Source organism: Piliocolobus tephrosceles, chromosome 8, assembly GCF_002776525.5.
Source record: "Piliocolobus tephrosceles isolate RC106 chromosome 8, ASM277652v3, whole genome shotgun sequence".
NCBI classification, from domain to species: domain Eukaryota; kingdom Metazoa; phylum Chordata; class Mammalia; order Primates; family Cercopithecidae; genus Piliocolobus; species Piliocolobus tephrosceles.
This window is the reverse complement of record NC_045441.1, coordinates 59,455,887-59,475,297: the sequence shown is the minus strand read 5'-3', so window position 1 is coordinate 59,475,297 and position 19,411 is coordinate 59,455,887. Positions and strand designations below refer to the sequence as shown.

The 19,411-nt window shown below is 37.2% G+C and overlaps 1 protein-coding gene across 5 annotated transcripts in view; it reads left to right on the top strand.

The window, feature by feature from the left end:
• Positions 1-19,411, top strand: part of SP4 (Sp4 transcription factor) — an 84,804-nt gene that overhangs the window by 42,595 nt on the left and 22,798 nt on the right. For 2 of the 5 annotated variants that reach the window (XM_023215954.1, XM_023215953.1), the window contains exons 4-6: positions 6,049-6,277; positions 10,879-11,078; positions 14,609-14,680. In XM_023215954.1, the coding sequence (XP_023071722.1) occupies positions 6,049-6,277; positions 10,879-11,078; positions 14,609-14,680 (501 nt within the window). Of the gene's footprint in view, positions 1-6,048; positions 6,278-10,878; positions 11,079-14,608; positions 14,681-14,825; positions 14,858-19,411 lie in introns of those variants that run through there. The other 3 variants (XM_023215956.1, XM_023215955.1, XM_023215957.1) reach the window with 2 other exon arrangements.

Here is a 19,411-nt window from a genome sequence, read left to right as displayed (position 1 = left end):
TTTATAATCCTTTGGGTATATACCCAGTAGTGGGATGGCTGGGTCATATGGTACATCTAGTTCTAGATCCTTGAGGAATTGCCATACTGTTTTCCATAATGGTTGAACTAGTTTACAATCCCACCAACAGTGTAAAAGTGTTCCTATTTCTCCACATCCTCTCCAACACCTGTTGTTTCCTGATTTTTTAATGATTGCCATTCTAACTGGTGTGAGATGGTATCTCATTGTGGTTTTGATTTGCATTTCTCTGATGGCGAGTGATGATGAGCATTTTTTCATGTGTCTGTTGGCTGTATGAATGTCTTCTTTTGAGAAATGTCTGAGAGGCAGACTCAACAGGGACTTATGATCAACGTAGATAATGTATATGGTGGAAAGAGAATAGCTTTTTGAGTTGGCTAAGCCTGGGTTCAAATCCCAGCTCTGTCACTTTTCCATTTTAGGATCCTGGGTGTTTTACATACCCCTCAGAACCTTAGTTTTCTCATCTTAATTGGGACAGTAAGCTGGGTGCCATGGCTTGTGCCTGTAGTCCCGGCTACTTGGGAGGCTGAGGCAGGAGGATCACTTGAGGTCAGGAGTTTGATTCTAGCGTGGGCAACATAGTGAGATACAATCTCTAAAAGAATTTAAAAAATTAACTAGGTGTAGTGGCATGCATCTGTAGTCCCAACTACTCAGGAGGCAGAGGCAGGAGGATTGCTTGAGTCCAAGAGTTAGAGGCTACAGTAAGCCATGATTGTGCCACTGTACTCTAGCCAGGGCAAGAGAGCAAGACTCCATTTCTGAAAAATAAAAAGTTGGGACAGTAATATTCAGCCCATAGGGATATAAGGAGTAAGTGAAACAATATATGGAAAGCATCCAGTAAAGTGCCTTACCACATAGTAGCTATAAAACAATAGTTGCTCTTGTTGTCAGAGATGAAGAAGATAGAGAGGAATCAGGAATGGCTTCCAAGTTTTCTATTTGAATGGTGAAAAAGAGCTATATTAGGAAAGTGGGCTAAGCTGTCTGGTTCTTAGATTGCTTGTGAGGAATCTGAGGTGGAAATGTTCACTGGCAGTTGACAGTAGGAGTATGACACTTCTGAGTAGAAGGCACAGATCTGCGAGATAATCGGCTTACGCATAGCAGTAAAAGTTACGAAAGTAGATGAGGTCCCCCAAGAACAGAGTTAGAATGAGAAGTCAGAACCCGGGAGAGTAGCCTAGGAAGAGTAGAGGGTGTGTGTGTGTTTGTTTTTGAGAGGGTCTTGCTCTGTCACCCAGGCTAAAGTTGAAGTACAGTGGTGCAATCACGGCTCACTGAAGTCTTGATCCCCAGGGCACAAGCGATCCTCTCACCTCAGCACCTCAGTCTCATGAGTAGCTGGGACTACAGGCACATGCCACCATGCCTGGCTAATTTTTTAATTTTTTTAAGAGATGGGGTCTCACTATATTGCCTCGGTTGGTCTTGAACTCCTGGGCTCAAGCAGTCCTCCTGCCTCTGCCTCCCAAAGTGTGGGGATTACAGGTGTGAGCCACCACACCTGGCTGATACATCTTTTAAGAATGTGACATAAATTTAGATTTAAGTGCTGATTGTAAAAAAATTTGCTAAGGCCATGCATGGTGGTGCACGCCTGTAATCTCAGCTACTTGGAAGTCCAAGGCAGAATTGCTTGAGCCCAGGAGTTCAAGACTAGTCTGAGCAGCAGAGTAAGACCCCTCTCTCTTAAAAAAAAAAAAAAAAAAAAAAAAAAAAACCAAACACAAAGGAGCTAACAGAGAAGAAGGGGTTTCTGAAATGTGGGAAGTTAGCTCACAGAGTAAATGTTGGATAAGGGTGGAGTGGCGTGTGGTGTCAAATGCAGCAGAGCAGTCCTGTAATGGTCACTGAGCAAATGCACAATAGATTTGGTCATTAGGAGAAAGACTGTGAACCAGGAGCTAAGTAAGTCCTTGTGGTAGAGTGCTTTGAATGCCAGACTTTGGTCAGTGGAAGAATGATTAAACGTTACTGAGCATGAAAGTGACGATCAGAACACGACTTTTTTATTTTTCTGGCAGCAGTTTGAAGGATGAGAAAGGAGGGAAAGCTTCATTTAGGTTGGTAGAGGCACAGATTAACCAGGGCTTGGATCAAGATGATAGTCTTGCTTGGAAACAGATTAGTGTAAGAGCTATTATTATGCAGTAGTGTCTTCATAATTCGGTCATCACTGGATGTAATGATTAAAGAAGTAGCCTAAAAGATGACATTTTAAGGTTTTCAGTGTGGATAATAAGGAGAGTAGGAGTAGCATTTACTGAAACAGGGACATTAGCAGAAGCAAGACTGGAAGATGAAATCATTTTTTATTTTTAAACTTTGATTTATTAAACATGTTATTGAGTGGCATTGTTATTTAGTTATTAGGCACTGTTATACTAGTGATACAGCAGTGAACACAATAGGCAAGATCCCTACTTTCATGGCACTTTACCTTCAGAAGTGAGTTGAAGACCAAATTATAAAAGGACAAAGTAAGACAAGGCAAAACTAGGTGATGATACAGTGATATACTGAGGGGAACCACTTTTAGATGGGAAGGTCAGGAATGGCATTTCTAAAGAGGGGAGATTTGAACTCGGACCAGAATATTATTACAAAGGAATCAACTATGTAAAGATCTGCATGCAAAGGCATCCCCACTTAGACTGGAGAGTATATGCAAAGTCCCTAAGAAGGAAATGAGCTTGATTTGTTTGAGGGCCAGAAGAGAGGCCAGTATATCAAGTGCAGAGTGAGCAAGAGAGAGACTAATAGAGATGAGGTCTGAGAAGGCAATAGAATTAAACTTAAGTGGGGCCTCAGAGGTCTTGCTCTGGAGTTTGGTGGCTTACTGATGGCGGTGGAAATAAAGTAGTATGTTGAACTTAGCTGTCTGTGAAACATCTAGATGAAGTCAATTAACAGGCTTCAATATACAAACTCAAATATAATTTGCCTCCATTATTCATTGAAATAACTTTCCAAGTTGTTTAGGCATTGAACAAAGAAAGGCTCACAATATGGAGGCTTGAGGAGTATGTCAAGGACATGGTCAAGGGACCAGAGGGATCAGGAATCTCTAGCAGTTCTTCCCCACCCCTCACCCCCCAACTTAGCTTTGATTTGAAACTCATCTAGCAGTTCTTTACCAAAATAAAGGTCATCTTAAATATTATTGCGACCTTTAAAGTAATGACTGTTATATAAATGTTATGAGAAAAGTAGTCAAAAAATTGTGGCCAAAAATACCTGTGTCTTCAGGGGATGTAAAGGGTACTTGCCAACTTAAAATACCTGCAGCTCCATAGGGACCATGCTGTAGATTTTGTATAGTGCTTGTTCAGACAGTACTCTCGTTTCTAGAAATGCATTTTTTTTGTAGTAAACAGAAAGTGTGTGTATCACTGTGCTTCTTGGTACACAAGTAGTTTGAATAGATAGTGTAGCCACGGTCATCCTTAAGGCATCTGGTTTTACTGAATACGTGTTCAAAAACACTGAAACCAAATAATTATACCTTTTGTTTATGTATTGCTTTATAATTTGTATAGCCTTTACCCCTGGAAAATCAACTTGATCCTCAGAAACAGCTCTTTAAAGTAGACAGGGAGCAGAAATTTTACGGAAGTCAGTGTTACTATTTTAGAGTTGAGGAAACTGAGGATCCCTGAGTGCACAGTCATAAATTTACAACTCTAACTTCACTTGCATTGCTTTACTTCCCACACCATGCTAATTCAAAGGTGTACAAAAATGTAAACTTTAGTAGAGGGTTTGTATCCTTACTGAAACAGTGACAAAATGTATTTTTTAATGTGTATCTTAGTTATGGGTGCTACCAAAAGGAATTAAGAGCGCTGTGGATATGCAGAGGACGGTGAGATTGACGTTGGCTCGGAGAGTCAGAGGTTTAATTTTGTTTAGAAAATGTGTACTGTTTTCTTACTTGGTAATTTTTATTGCCTCTTGTTGGTTGCCCCATACATTTAAGGTACTACATATGCAGCTTTGAAATAACCACCCCAACCCCTGCCCCCCTTTTTTTGAGGCAGAGTCTCGCTCTTGTCTCCCAGGCTGGAGTGCAGTGGCACCATTTTGACACACTGAAACCTCTGCCTCCTGGGTTCAAGCGATTCTCCTGCCTCAGCCTCCCAAGTAGCTGGGACTACAGGCGTGTGCAACCACACCTGGCTAATTTTTTGTTGAAGTGCAGTGGTACAATCGCTGCACTTTTTAGTAGAGATGGGGTTTCACTGTGTTAGCTAGGATGGTCTCCATCTCTTGACCTTGTAATTCACCCACCTCAGCCTCCGAAAATGCTGGGATTACAGGCATGAGCCACCATGCCCGGCCTGAAAGAAACCATTTTATATTCAGGACTGGCATGTTTATTTCTGCTAGCATATTTTATTCTTTTTTTTTTTTTCTTTTTTTTGGGACAGAGTCCCAGTCTGTCGCCCAGGCTGCATGATCTCGGCTCACTGCAAGCTCTGCCTCCTGGGTTCACGCCATTCTCCTGCCTCAGCCTTGTGAATAGCGAGTAGCTGGGACTACAGGTGCCCGCCACCATGCCCAGCTAATTTTTTTGTATTTTTAGTAGAGACGGGGTTTCACCGTGTTAACCAGGATGGTCTCGATCTCCTGACCTTGTGATCCGCCATCTTGACCTCCCAGACTGACTTATTTTATTCTTGTATTGCCCCTGAACTCAGCAGAGATGAATTAGTAACAGTAGCTACCATGTAATGAGCAATTCTGTGCCGGCACTGTGGTAGAGGATTTGTAAATTAACTTACCTAATACTTACATCAATTTTCTGAGGTGGAAACATTCTTTCATAAATTGGTATTTTCTTTTCAGTCCATTCACATACTTGTTATTCCCACATCTGATGGAGAGAATGTAGAACTGTGTGAAAGAAAAGGTAATTATAAGGCATCATAGGCTGGGCGCGGTGGCTCACACCTGTAATACCAGCACTTTGGGAGGCTGAAGCAGGTGAATCACCTGAGGTGAGGCGTTTGAGACTAGCCTGGCAAACATGGCGAAACCCTGTCTCTACTAAAAATACAAAAAATATTAGCTGGGCATGGTGGCACGCACCTGTCATCCGAGCTACTAGGGAGGCTGAAGCAGGAGAATTGCTTGAATCCAGGAGGGTGGAGGTTGCAGTGAGCCGAGATCGTGCTACTGCACTCCAGCCTGGGTGACAGAGCAAGACTCCGTCGCAAAAAAAAAAAAAAAAAAGAGCATTGTATTTCCGGATAATGTTAAGCCATGCAAATACAGTTTTTTGTTGTTTTATTGTGCATTATTTATTATATTTTTCCCAAAGTGAAGAAGCCACGCTGGTATATATACCAATCTGAGCGATGAAGTTTAAGCTATATAACATGAATGAATAAAGTAATAATATCTTAAATGTCTTTTTATGATTACAGTGACAGTATGTAGTAATCTTGGGTGGTTTTGCATTTTAAAAACCACTTTATGTATACAATTAAAAAAGTCAAATCAATAAAGAGATGTTTATTTAAACTATTTAGGAATGCAAGATGTCCATAAAACTTAATCCTTTGTTTAGTGACTTTTCACTCCTGTATTTTCTTGTTGTGATGAGATATGTTGCTTACTGTGGAAATGGTAATAAAGCTTTGTGTTTATATAACGTCTTTTATCTTAGGATCTCAAAATGCTTTTAGACTCATGTGTCCTCATAGTATTTTAGTGAGTTGGTAAGTAGCAAGTATTATTACCTTCATTTTATAGATGGAGAGAGAAATTGAGTCCCAAAGCGGGTTAAATGATTTATGTATATAGTTCCATCATCTAGATACATAGGCAACCTGAGCCACTAACTAAGAATACTATATTTTAGAAGGATTGACATAGTATAAGCCATTAACCCCTTAGTTTTTGTACTTTACAGATCGTTAGAAAAAATTTATGCACATGGAATTTTTTTTAATCCTTTCTTTAGATGTAGGAAACATTACAATACTTCTTTTTCTTTTTCTTCCTTTTTAGGTCAGCAGCAAGGACAAGATGGAGTAAAAGTCCAGCAAGCTACTATAGCTCCTGTAACTGTAGCAGTTGGAGGAATTGCTAATGCCACGATAGGTGCTGTTAGTCCTGACCAACTCACACAAGTGCATTTGCAGCAAGGCCAGCAAACTTCAGATCAAGAGGTACAACCTGGCAAGAGGCTTCGAAGAGTTGCCTGTTCCTGTCCTAATTGTAGGGAAGGAGAAGGAAGGTAAATGCTCTATTTTTCAACTGTGTCTATTTGGAAGGCATAAAACAGGAGTTAAAACCAAGTGATTGGCTGGAAATGATGATGGTCACAAGAACCTCATTACCTTCATAGCCTAGAAGTTGTTATATAATATTAGAAAGGGAATTAAGTTAGGCTATTTTAGGAATGAAATTTGAGTGGTCCTCCTCCTTGCTTCTTACACTTTAAAAAAATATTTTTTCTTTCTTTTTTCTCCCCCCCTCCATGAGATGGAGTTTCACTCTGCTGCCCAGGCTGGAGTGCAACGGTGTGATCTCGGCTCACTGCAACCTCTACCTCCCGGGTTCAAGCGATTCTCCTTCCTCAGCCTTCCGAGTAGCTGGGATTAATTATAGGTGCCCGCCACCACACCCGGCTAATTTTTGTATTTTTAGTAGAGACAGGGTTTTACCATGTCGGCCAGGATGGTCTCGAACTCCTGACCTCAGGTGATCCGCCCAGCTCAGCCCCCCAAGTGCTGGGATTACAGGTGTGAGCCACTGTGCCCAGCCCATTTTTTTTCATAAAATTTTTACATAACTTTATTGATATAAAACTCGCTCATGCATCATACAGTTCACCCATTTAAAGTGTACAATTCAGTGGTTTTTTTTTTAATATATTCAGAGCTGTGTGGACATGACTACAATCAATTTTAGAATGTTTTCATCATCCCCAGAATAAATTCTGTATCTTTTAAGCATCACCCCCTTATCATCCCAACCCTTCCATCCTAAACAACTAATTTCTGTCTTATAAAGATTTGTCTATTCTGGACAATTCATATAAATGGAATCATGACTTTTGTGACTGGTTTCTTTTAGCATAATGTTTTCAAGGTTCAGCCGTATTACAGCATGATCAGTACTTCATTCCTTTTTAGGGACAAATAATATTTCTCTGTATGGATATACAATATTTTGTTTATCCTGTCACTTGAAGAACATTTGGTTTTATCTACCCACTGGCCATTATGAATAATACTGCAGTAAACATTTGTGTACAAGTGTTTGTGTGGACATATGTTTTCATTTCTCTGGTATTTTTATGAAATTACCTAGAAATGGAATTTCTGGGTCATATTGTATCTCTATGTTTAACCATTTGAGGAGCTTACAGACTATTTTCCAAAATGGCTGTACCATTTAACATTTCCATCAATAGGGTATGAGGGTTCCAGTCTCTAGATCATTGCCAGTACTTGTCATTATCTGACTTTATGATTAAAGCTATCCTAGTGGGTTTGAAGTGATACTTCACTGCAGTTTTGTTTTTCCCGATTACTAATGATATTAAGCATCTTTTCTTGTTCTTATTGGCCATGTTTGTATCTTTGGAGAAATATTTATTTGGATCTTTTGCCCATTTTATGTTATTTTTCATTATGGAATTGTCTCTTTATATATTCTAGATACAAGTTCCTTATCAGATATATGATTTGAGAATATTGTCTCCCGGCCGGGCATGGTGGCTCACGCCTGTAATCCCAGCACTTTGGGATGCCAAGGCAGGTGGATCACCTGAGGTCAGGAGTTCGAGATCAGCCTGACCGGCATGAAGAAACCCCGTCTCTACTAAAAATACAAAATTAGCCAAGCATGGTGGCACGTGCCTGTAATCCCAGCAACTCGGGAGGTTGAGGGAGGAGAATTGCTTGAACCCAGGAGGCAGAGGTTGCGGTGAGCCGAGATCGTGCCACTGCACTCCAGCCTGGGTGAAAGAGCAAAACTCCATCTAAAAAAAAAAAAAAAAAAAAAAAAAAACAGAGAGAAAAATATTGTCTCCCATTGTGTGAATTGTCTTTATACTTTCTTGATAGTGCCTTTGCACCATAGTTTTGATTCTGAAGTCTAGAGTTTTCTATTTTCTTTTATTGCTTCTGCTTTTGGTATTGTGTCAGAATTCATTGCCAAATCCAAAGTCATTAAGATTCCTAGTTTTTTTTTTTTTTTTTAAGATAATTTTATAGTTTTTACTCTTACATTTAGGTCTTTGATGAATTTGGGGTTAATTTTTATATATGGTGTTAGGTAAGGGTTCATCAAACACCATTTGTTGAAAAGACTCTCCTTTCTCCATTGAATGTTCTTGGCACCCATGTCAAAAATTAGTTGACCATAGAACATGGATTTATTTCAGGATTTTCAATTCTATTCCATTGATCTGTATATCTGTCTTTATATCAGTACCACACTGTCTTGAGTACTTTGGATTTGTAATAACTTTTGAAATCGAGAAATGTGAGTCCTGCAACTGTGTTATTTTTCGAAATTGTGTTTACTCTTTAGGGACACTTGCAATTCCGTGTGAATTTTAGAATCAGTTTGTCAATTTCTACAAAGAAGCCAGATGGTATTCTGATGGGAATTGCATTGAATCTGTAGATCACTTTGGGGACTGTTGCCTGCTTAACAATATTTCATCTTTTGGTCCATGCACATGGGAAGTATTTCTGGTTATTTAATCTTTAACTTCTTTCATCAATGGTTTATAGTTTTCAGAGTATACATTTTGCACTTTTGTTAAATTCCAATTTTATTTCTGATGCTGTTATAAGTTGAACTGTTTTCTTGGTTGTTCATTACAACTGTGTAGAAATATATTTTTTAAATGTATTAATCTTGTATCCTGCAACTTTTGCTGAACTTTTTGATTAGTTATAACAGTTTTTTTGTTTGTTTGTTTTTTAGTGGAGTCTAGAATTTCTATGTATGAGGTCATGGAATCTGTGAACAGAGATAACGTTTACTTTTTCCTTTCTGCAGGAGTTCTGTTTCTTTTTCTTACTTAATTTCTCTGTCTGGACCCTCTGGTACAATGTTGACAGCGTGCTTGTATTTTTTTTGAGGATTGTTGCATCCATATTCATAAGAGATATGTCTGTGGTTTTCTTTTTTTGTAATGTTTTTACCTGATTTTGATAATAATACCGGCCTCATAGAATGAATTGGAAAGTATTCCCTCCAAACTGGTATTAATTCTTTAAATGTTTTGTGGAATTTACCAGTGAAGCTGTCTGTTCTTGGGCTTTTCATATGGGTAGTTTTAATTACTAATTCAGTCTAGTTGCTTGTTGTAGGTTTATTCTGATTGATTATTTGTTCCTGAGTCAGTTTTAGTATTTTGGTCCATATTTTTCTAGGAATTTGTCCATCTCATCTGAGTTACCCAAGTAATTGGCATAGAATTGTTCATGGTATTCTTTTGTAATCCTTTTTGTTTCTGTAAGGTTGGTGGTGATATCTCCTCTTTGATTTCTGATTCTAATAATTTGAGTCTTATTTTCCTGGTCAGTCTAGCTTGTTAGTTTGTTAGTTTTGCTTACTTTTCCCAAGAATCTCAATGTTTGACATTTATTCTGACCCTAAGAAGGTTCTTCACAGCCTCTTCTCACTTCTGTCTGGCAAACTAGCCAGCCTGTAGTTAAGCCTTTATTTCCAGTGAATCTGTTAGTCTTCTCCCAATTAACTGCCTTTGGAACAATCTCTACTTTTTTTGAGAGTACCCTTAGGCTTGAACTTCTTCACATTGTCTGGCAAATGAAGTCAGTTCCTTTGGGAAGAGATTTGGAGTTCTTTGTTTTATGGTGTTTCTGGGTTATGGCTCTTGAGCTAGAAGTTGAGACAGTGGCTGATTTCTCTCTGAGGGACAACTCTGCTTTAAGAGCTGAGTGCCTGGTTGCAGGGGCAGCAGTAGCCTCAGGTCTTCTCAACTGGCCTCTCCTGGCTTAGAACTTTGACATTATGAACTATGAATGGGCCAGGTCAACGGCAACCTGGACCCCAGTATTTTCATCATGCCACATCCCAGGTAGAGCCTATGTCCCAGGGCTAAGGGCTGGGTTCTGCTACACTTGCCTGGAACTTAGCAACAGGTAACCAAGAGTAAAATAAGAAATGCAGACATCTTGCCCCTCCTGGGGCCATAGCTCTCTGACCGGGAGGTGGGAAGAGTAGGAATCATATTCTTGGCTGCACCAGTGTCTAATGTTCCTATGTGGAGGTGGGAGGAAGTAGGGAAGGAGAGAGTCTTGGTTCAAATACCACAGACTCGTACTGTTCTTACTGATTTCTGTGAGATTTTCTTGAATAAATGTTTCTTTATTTGCTTTTAGGACCATTTCCAGAGACTTTAAATGGTATTTTTTGCTTTTTTATAATTTTCTCTGAGAAACAGATCCATGAAACTCCTCACACTGTCCTGCTAGAAACGAAACTCTGCATCTTACACTTTTAACTGGATTTAGCCGTCCTTTTGAAATTTTAGAGAAGTTTCAAGTGTTTTGAAAGGCTTAGAGAAAGTTTTTTTCCCGAGGGAAGAGCCCACTATGAAAGGAACATGAGTCCATAGTAGAGCGGAAACTCCGTGAGATTAACACATTTTCATAGCAGTTTGGTACACAGACCTGTTTTATTTTTTCTTTAATTGAAAATTTTCTGATTTTAGCTACAGTTATGGCATCATGATCCAACAAACCTATTCAGAGAAGTACCATTTAATTACCTTGATTCTTTTTAATTTTCCTGTAATTGTAAGTCTGTTATTTGGCAATGTAATTAATGTTTGGTTTTTCTTTTTGCTAGAGGCAGTAATGAACCAGGAAAAAAGAAGCAACATATCTGTCATATTGAAGGATGTGGTAAAGTTTATGGCAAAACATCTCATTTACGAGCACATCTTCGCTGGCATACTGGAGAAAGACCTTTTATATGCAACTGGATGTTTTGCGGCAAAAGATTCACAAGGAGTGATGAGCTCCAGAGACATAGAAGAACCCATACAGGTTAGTTGGTTTATTTTAGGACTTGTACTTTTTACTTGTTTCTTCAGTTTTTACATGTCAGTTTTAGTGATAGTTTAGCTATCACATTGGAAATATGCAAATGGAGGAGAAGGCATTTACTTTAGCAGTTATATGGAAGATGTTTAAGATGAACATTTTTAACCTCATTTCTGAGATACATTTTATTCTACTTTTTGTAAACTTTATCAGCATATTTATGAGACTGGGAATTTATTCCATTTGTTTATATTGTATTCTTAGCATGTTGAAATCATACTACATTATTTTTCATAAGTGTTTAAATAGGTGAAAAGAGTTGAATTATGATCTTAATAGGGACTTTCATTTAGTTTTTTTTTTTTTTTAAACAAGTCCAGAAAATTCACCAAAGTGTCAAGAATAGTATAATAAACATCTGTCTAACAACCCTCACTCAGAATGGACAGTTGTTAATACTATATTTTCTGGGTTTTGTTTTAAATAAAGCAAAGCACTTGTAAAGTGAACATCATCTTTACCCTTTCACCTTTCAAAGACTGCAGCTTCTATAAGTCTAATGTGTCTAAGTTTTACGTACACTTTTTATACTCTTTCATATATGATTAATGGATCTACATATAAACTGTTTTGTGTATATTATGAAATGTTACAATGTTGCAGAATTATAAATTTTACTTGTTTTGATATCTGTAAGTTTGTACATATATGTATATTTGCATATATGTATTTCCTTGAACTGCTACATAATATTTTATCACATGATTCTACCACACTGTATTCATTCCCATACTGTTTGAGGTTATTGCTAGGGTTTTTGTGTGTGTGTGCTATCACAGACTTAGATGATGAGAACATGTGTGAGAAGTGGAATTATTGGATCATAGAGAATGTCTATGTTTGGTTTTCCTAGGTAATGGCTAAAGAGTCTCTGCAGTGGCTATTTCACTAGCAATGATTGATAGTTTCCACTTTGTGCTCACCAGTACCCAATAGTGTCAGGCCTTGAAAGTTTTTGTCAATCTAAAATTGTTTCTCATTTTTAAAATTTGCGTTTTTCATGTTTATCCATGAGATTAAGCATCTTTCATATGTATATTGGTCACTTATGGCTTTGTTTATTATTCTGGTTCTCATTTTTCTTTCAGAGGTTTTCCTTATTTATATGATTTGCAGGTTATACTTTTCCCTTTCAGTAAAGGACTATTGCTAGTCTTATCAGCTCAAGATTCTTTTTGTTGATGGAATGAAATGAGGATATAATTTTATTTTTCTTACATATGGAGAGCCATTTCTTAAATAGCCCGTTCTGTCTCTATTGATTGTCCTCTTTTACATAATGTCTCTTTTAAGTGTGGTTCAATTTCTGGTTTCTGTATTTTGAAGTTTTTATCTATCCGCCAGTTCCTACACCAGTGCTCTTACTGTATTAATAACTGTGGTTTTAATTAATTTGATATACACATAAAGTAGTAATACAAATGAGTACAGATTGAATACCCCTTATCTGAAATGCTTGGGACTAGAAATGTTTGGGTTTCGGATTTTTTCTGATTTTGCGTGTACACAATGCAATACTTTGGGGATTCATTTGTGTTTCATATATACCTTATACATATAGACTGAAGGTGATCTTATACAATATTTTTAATAATTTTATGTGTGAAACAAAGTTCATATTAAGTACTTAATGTGTGGAATTTTCTACTTGTGGAATCATGTCAACACTCAAAAAGTTTCAGATTTTGGAGCAATTTGGATTTTAGATTTTTGTACTAGGCATGCTCACCCTGTGTTAGTATAGCGTCACAATCCCTGAAAAAGTTAGCATTATAGTAAAGCTATGAATTTTAATTTTAAAAAAGATAATTTGAATTCTTTCTGTATAGTACTGTACCACACCATTGACGTTTTCAAATGTGATTGATTAAAAAAGTTAATCCCATACCAATTGTTGACATCTCTTTTGGAAAAATACTCTACTATTTGTGTCTATATGAAAGGACGCAGTGTTTCCTCCCCAGATTTTAACAGTGGGATAAGTTAGGGAAGCTAAGAAAATTTGCTGCTTTGTTTGATTTAGAACCTTAAAAAATGATTACATCATTTTGTCTGAGAAATGATGAGTTGGTAAAGTCCCTCTCTCTTACATATCCACAGACTTGCAGATACACAAAACAAATTTATTCAATAATTTATATATACGTATACTTCAAAACCACGTGTTTTGATTTGGGGCATATCTTTAAAAAAAAAAGATTCACACCATTGTTATCATCTACTGGATTGACAATTCATAATCAAATATACTTTAAGCTTACCATGGTTCAGACATCTTAAATACACGTAAAATTGTCTAATTAAAACAGGTTGACACTAAAAAATATTAAGTTTAATATCACTATACTTAACATTGTTACTTTTAAAGATTTAACACAGTAAATCCTAAGTGTTTGTTAAATTTTTCTAAAAGAATATGAAAAAATATATTTTGAAATAAGTATTGATTAAGCATTTAATATGTTAAGTTGAAAGCCTTAGCCATTCATAGCAAGAACTATGCTTTATTTGATGTCTAACCACTACTATAAATAGAAACTTACTGACTTGGCTGTGAATGAATGGAGTTATTTGTATTCACTGCTGAAAATAGTGATCTGTTTGCTTTTTAAAAAATTTTAAAAGGTTTTCAAAACAATACATGCGTATGGTATTTAAAAACCACAGAAAAGCTTACTGTAGTAAGGAGGCTCTTTGCCCCACCCCTGTCCTGCTTTGCAGAGAAAATCATACCTAACTATTTTAACTATTTTTTGCTTTTTTGTTCTTTCTAGGATGACTGCCACGTATCTAAATCATATACTTACATGCTGTTATTTATTGATCTATCAATATTTGATACTGTCTATTGAGTTCTTTCATTTAGAATTGAGGATTTACTTCACTTTGCACCATCTGAAGACATTAAGATTCCTTTGAAAAACTTTGCAGGCCAGACAGACATTCTCTCTTAACTCACCACTCTGTTTCCAATAGAGTTAGACTATGTCTTTTTTTTTCTTGTATTGTTTAACTTTACCTGAAATAGTCTTTTGTTATTTCAAGTTTTTAAGAACATGTGGATTCCATTCACATTTTCCTTTTCCTTTTTTCTGGAGCCTTCCATCTTTCCAATGAAAATGAACAGTTTCTTCTGTAGACCTGTTGCACGGGTATTGTCTTGAGATTTTTCTTCTCTGTTCATTTGAATCTCATATTGGTTCTCAAGATCTCATGTTTTCATTTTTCTTAGTCTACTCTCTTCATTGCTGGAAAACGTGCTGAAGTGCTGAAATACAAAAAGTATGGGGAAGTAAATTTGTCTAAAGAATTCTTTATTTTGTCTTTCTGCTTAATTTGGTTGTTTGACTAATACAGTAGTCTAGATTGAAAATTATATTCTCTTAAAACATTGTCACAGCTGTATTGTTTTCTTTCATATGTTTTATCAGCAAGAAGTTTGTTATTTTTTTCTTTTTTTTTTTTCCCTGTAGGTGACCTGATTTCTCCCCTGCAACTTTATTTTTATTTTGAAATAATTTTACACTTAGAGAAGAGTTGCAAAGGTAACATAGAGTTCTCATATCATTCACCAAGTTTCCCTTAATGTAAACTTCTTGTATAACCACAGTACCTTATAAAAATTAAGAAATTAACATTGTTACAATACTATTAATTACACTTTCCACCAATATACCTTTTATTTTCCAGGATTCAGTCTGGAATAACACACTGCATTTATTTGTCATGTTTCATTGGTCTCCTGCAATCCGTGACTTTTCCTAGACCGTGTCTTTTATCACCTGGACACATATGAAAGTTAGTAGGTTCTGTATTTTTAGAATGTCTCTCAATTTGGGTTTGTCTAATGTTTTCTAATGATTAGACTAAGGTCATGAATTGTCATGAGAAGAATAGCACATTAGTGTCTTTTTCATCACATCATATAAGAGGAGGTATGTAATGTGACTATCTCATTATTGGTGATGTTAACCCTGATGCATTGGTTAATGTAGGGTGTGCCACATTTCTTCACTGTAAAGTTACGGTTTCTCTCTTTCCATATTGTTTGTTAGAAGCAAGTCACTAAATTCAGTCCACATTCAAGGGAACAGAATTAAGCTTCACGTTCTGAAGGGAGAAGTAGCAAAGAATTTGTGGACATATGTTAAAGCCACCCAATAATGACTATTTTAGAGGAGTTTGGGGGGGCTTTTTTACAAATAAAATACTAAAGCTTCACTTTTAGCATGCCTCAGTGGATCTTGCCTGCAGCAGTTATTACTGTGATGTTTTAAAGGTCATTTTCAGTTTTCCTTGTTCTTTGTACCACTTATACTTTCTTCTCCAATTATTTATTTATGCAATCATTTATTTACATTGGTATGGTCTCATGAGTATTTCTTTTGTTCTTTGGGTTACAATTCAATACTATCATTTTTTTGCTCAAATTGTTTCACCTTTGGCCATTGGAAGGTCTTTCACATTATTTCCTGTGTCTTCTTGAAGTGCCCCTGTTTTGTTTTTAACTCTAAGGGCACCTTTTAATCTGTGGTGTTCTGCTAATTTCATAATAATGTATCTTAAGGATAGGTTTTTATTTGTTGTGCTAATGAGTTGTACTGTGGGCCACCTCTCTCTCTCTCTCTCTCTCTCTCGGCTATTAGTAGACATATTTTGGAATCGCTAGGTTGATTTATTTTTTGGCCTTACAACATTTCTCTTACATATTTTGTCTCTTTACCATTTTATTTTCCATGAAATTTCTTAACTTTACCTTCAGATATTTCTATTGAATTGCATTTTAATTTCCAGTAGAGCATTCCATCATTGTTGGTGGGTTTTGTTTTGTTTTACTGTATCTTGTTCTCGTTGTATGAATGCAGGTACTTGCTGAAATTATCTGAGTTTTTAATCTAGAACTTTATGTTTCCTCCAGGATGATGTGTCTGTATCTTGCTTTTTCCAGTGTTGTAGGCGTTCCTGAATTGTCTAGTGATTCTTGGTTTTTGTTCAAGTTGATGATGGTGATGATGGTGGTGGTGGTGGTGATTTGATGAAATCTTAAGTGAAAGATTTTGGAAACTTTATGAGCTAGTATTTTTGAGACAGAGTCTCTCTCTGTCACCCAGGCTGGAGTTCACTGGCACCATCACAGCTCACTGCAACCTCCTTCACCTCCCAGGCTCAGGTGATCCTCACACCTCAGCCTTCTGAGTAGCTGGGACCACAGGTGCACATCACCACACCTGGCTGATTTTTGTATTTTTTGCAGAGACATATTTTCTCAGTGTTGCCCAGGCTGGTCTTGAACTCCTGAGCTTAAGCAATCCATCCTCCTCAGCCTCCCACAGTGTTGGGGTTATAAGTGTGAACCACTGCCTCTGCTGAGCCTAGTGGCTTTTATTTTAGGCAACTGGGTGGGACACTGTGTTACACTGGAAGTTGCCTAATTACCAAAATATAGTAATATGCTGTGCAACTGTGTTTTAATTAGATACAAATCTTTAATATTTTGCCCCAATTTTTTGATAGTAGTTATAGTCTATTTACGGACTTTAATTTTCTGTTTTATGTTCCATGTCTCCCACCCAGCAGAAGACACATTGACTCTTCTAGAACATATTCTCTTCCTTGATAATTTCTATTCTAGTTTGCAGACATTTGATACAATCATTGTTTTGTTGATGGACTTCCTTTCCTTTTTTTTTTTTTTTGTTATTGTAGATTTAACCCTTTTATGCCTTTGCTATTATTTTAATGGGTGTCTCAGTGGGGAGAATAAATAAACAGATGTAATCGTGCTGCTCTCTTAAACTTTAAAGGGTTACATTTAGCCAGGTGCAGTGGTGCACACCTATAGCCCCAGCTACTCAGGAGGCTGAGGCGAGAGAACTGCTTGTTCTAGGAGTTCGAGGTTATAGTGCCTGTGATCCCATGAATAGCCGCTGCAGTCCAGTCTGGGCAATATAACGAGATCCTGTCTCTTAAAAAAAAAAAATTACCTTAACTTGGAAATACTATAATGGTATAACTAATGGATAATGTCTATAATAAAATGTCATATAGATATGCACACTTTATGATACATGTGTTAATATCGTGCACTTTGTGAATATTTTATTGTAGATACTTTGCCTACTTACTGGACTGTTTTATTTGCCATTCATAGTCCGCTTAGCAGTAAGGCAATCTAGGAATGATTTTTAGTAACTAGTGTTATAGGGAGGTTACATCTTTAACCATACCTCAAATTCTTTTTCACCAGCTAAGAAAAAATCTTTTTCAGAAGAGTCCCTAAAAAATCTTGTGCACCTCAATATAGGTTCTATATGACGACTGAGAGTTTTAGCCAGGATACAATTTTATATAAATTGTATCAATAATTATAAACTTAAGTGGAAATGAAACAGATTCTGTAAAATTCATTTGGGAATGAAACTTCCATTTTTTTTTAACAAAATAAGGAATATTTGATCAAAACAGATGAAACAGAAAACTCCATCAATTGCATTGACGTTTTCTCCCAGAATTTTGTTGTTTTTGTTGCGGCTGAGACCATATCACTCTGTCAGCCAGGCCAGAACGCAGTGATGTGATCATAGCTCACTGCAGCCTTGACCTCCTGGGCTCAAGCAATCCTCACACCTCAGCCTCCTGAGTAGCTGGGACTTACAGGCCCACACCACTACACCCAGCTAATTTTTTTTTGGTAAAGATGGGGTTTTGCTATGTTGGCCAGGCTGGTCTTAAACTCCTAGCCTCAAGTGATCCTCCCACCTCAGCCTCTCAAAGTACTGGGATTATAGGTGTAAGCCACAGTGCGCATCCCCAGAATTTTCTTATATAAATGTTCTAATTAGTATGTGAAACAGTCAAACCTGTTGCCCTTTGAGTATACTGTCGGCCAAAATGGACCAAGTTATCTACAACCTGTCTGTTCCATTTACTACATTAAAAACTCTGGACAAGTTTACTTACTTGCTTTCTTAAGTATCTAAATGAGGACAGTGAAAAGCAAACTATAGCAGGCAATTGAAAAATGAATTCAAAACTTGAATTTGAATAACAGTGTATCATATGTGTTCATTTCATTGAGATCTTTTTCCCTCCTTTGTCTCCCAGGTTTGACCCTGTGGGCACTGCATAGGAGGTACAGGTAACAAACAATCTAAGAGAAACCTCTTGTATCTAGCCAGAAAAGCAAGAAAGGGGGCCTTTGTGCTCTAAAACCAGTTCCATTTGCAGATTACACTGAAATAGTAGCAGCATAGGCACCAAAAAAAACTAGAAAATACCCATATCTCTGGCTAGAGGAACTAGAGAATAGAGACTGTTTTCCAACAAATTTGAGGGAAATCAACATCATTTTTCTGTCTTGCCACTTCTACTCTGAATGTGATCCCAGTCGTGGTATAAGTGCAGAACATTATGGGAGCCCCCAGTAACTTGGCTTTTCTAGTCAGAGGAACTAGAAAGAGAGACAACTGCAGGTTGGAAAGGCATAGGGGAAATTTTGAGAGCAATATAAAAGATGCTCCCTAATTCTATGTGTGGATCAAAAGAAGTCCTGAGTTCAACCTTGCGCTGGACTCAACCTTGAGCATTTTGTGCACAGCACAGACAAAAAGAGCCACAGCCAAGGCCTCAAGAACTGAACATCTTAAAAACCACCATCCAATTCCCAGCATGTGCTGAGCACAGACAAAAAGTATAACAAAGCCTTTGAAAAGTGAATTAATGTTGGAGCTGCTGCTCAAAGAGGGCAAGATGGAACTTTTAGTCTGAACCTAAATGGGTTGAGTCCCTGCTAAAACGAAAACATTCTCCAGAGGATTTTTAACAGGACCTAAAATCTCTACAATATAGTGTCCAAAATGTCCAGGATACAATCCAAAATTACTCCACATACTATGAGCCACGTAAAGCTGACTTTTTATTAAGAGAGACGATAACAGATGTCAAGATGATCTAGATTTCGGAATTATCAGATAACACCTTTAAAGTGGCTCTTATAACCATGATCCTTAGACTAAAGATAAGTGTGACTGAAATGAATGGAAAGGCAGATGTTTTTAGCAGAGAAATCTGCTATAAAAACTATAAAAAAGAACTAAATAGAAATTTTAGAACTAGAAAAATACAATATTAAAAGTAAGTTTATCAGATGCTCAGTAGCTAAGTGGAGATAACAGAGGAAAGAGTCGGTGAGATTGAAGATAGACCACTGGAAGTTATAAAGTTTGAAGAACTGAAAGGAAGATGGGGGGTCAGAAAAAAAACTGGATTGCAGGGAT